The 1,093-nt window shown below is 41.0% G+C and overlaps 1 protein-coding gene across 1 annotated transcript; it reads right to left on the bottom strand.

Moving 5' to 3' along the window:
- Positions 1-6: 6 nt before the first annotated feature.
- On the bottom strand, positions 7-722 carry LOC103608662 (zinc finger protein 57-like). Its single transcript, XM_008593061.1, has 2 exons — positions 409-722; positions 7-324 (listed from the first exon to the last, which is right to left on the bottom strand). Exons 1-2 carry the CDS (start codon positions 709-711, stop codon positions 103-105), a joined length of 525 nt encoding a protein of 174 aa, XP_008591283.1. The 5' UTR covers positions 712-722; the 3' UTR covers positions 7-102.
- Positions 723-1,093: the final 371 nt, after the last annotated feature.

Raw genomic sequence — 1,093 nt, 5'->3', positions numbered from 1 at the left:
CCACATTAGAGTTATATCTCTCTAGTGTGCACTCTCACGTGTTCCAGAAAGAATGACTTGACAACTAAAAGCTTTTGAATATCATGCATGTTCATAGGGTTTCTATCCAGTGTGCATTCTCATGTGGTTTCGAAAAGATGAGGGCCACTTGAAGGCTTTCCCACATTGTTTACATTCATGAGGTTTCTCTCCTGTGTGCATTCTCACATGTTTTTGTAAGGATGAGGACCAACAGAAGGTTTTCCCACATTGCTTACATTCATATGGTTTCTCTCCTGTGTGAGTTCTCATGTGACCTTGAAACGATCTAGATGAAGTGAAAGCCTTCCCACAATTTTCACATTTATAGAGTTGCTCTTCAGTGTGAATTCTCATATGTTCTCGAAAGGTTGAGGGCCAATTGAAGGCTTTCCCACATTGCTTACATTCATACGGTTTCTCTCCAGTGTGAGTTCGCACATGACCTTGAAAGGATTTGGGACAACTGAAAACTTTCCCACAGTTTTCACAGTTATAGAGCTTTTCTCCAGTATGCATTCTCACATGTACTCGAAAGGTTTCAGGCCAACTGAAGGCTTTCCCACATTGTATACATTCATACGGTTTCTCTCCAGTGTGAGTCTTTTCATGTCTTTGGAAAGACTGGGGATAACTAAAGGTTTTCCCACATTGCTTACATGCATAGGGCTTTTCTCCCGTGTGTGTTATCATGTGTCGTTGAAAGGTTGAGGGATAAAGGAAGGCTTTCCCACATTCCTCACACTTATATGGCTTGTCTTTTGCATGAGTTCTTACATGTCTAGTAAAACTTGAGAACTCACCGAAGTCTCTCCTACATTGCTTGCATTCATAGGTTTTCTTTGCTGTGTGAATCTTTGTATGTTGAGTGAGGGAATGGGGATGACGAAAAGTTTTCCCACATAGTTTACATTCATAGGGCTTCTCCCCAGTGTGTGTTATCATGTGTCTTTGAAAGACTGAGGGATAAATAAAGACTTTCTCACATTCCTTACATTTATATGGCTTCTCTCCAATGTGAGTTCTCACATGTCTGGTAAAACTTGAGAACTGATTGAAGGCTTCCCTACACTGC

This window comes from Galeopterus variegatus, unplaced genomic scaffold (genome assembly GCF_000696425.1).
Source record: "Galeopterus variegatus unplaced genomic scaffold, G_variegatus-3.0.2 Scaffold8670, whole genome shotgun sequence".
In the NCBI taxonomy this organism is placed as follows: Eukaryota; Metazoa; Chordata; class Mammalia; order Dermoptera; family Cynocephalidae; genus Galeopterus; species Galeopterus variegatus.
The sequence above is the reverse complement of the archived record's forward strand: the minus strand, read 5'-3'. Positions and strand labels throughout refer to the sequence as shown.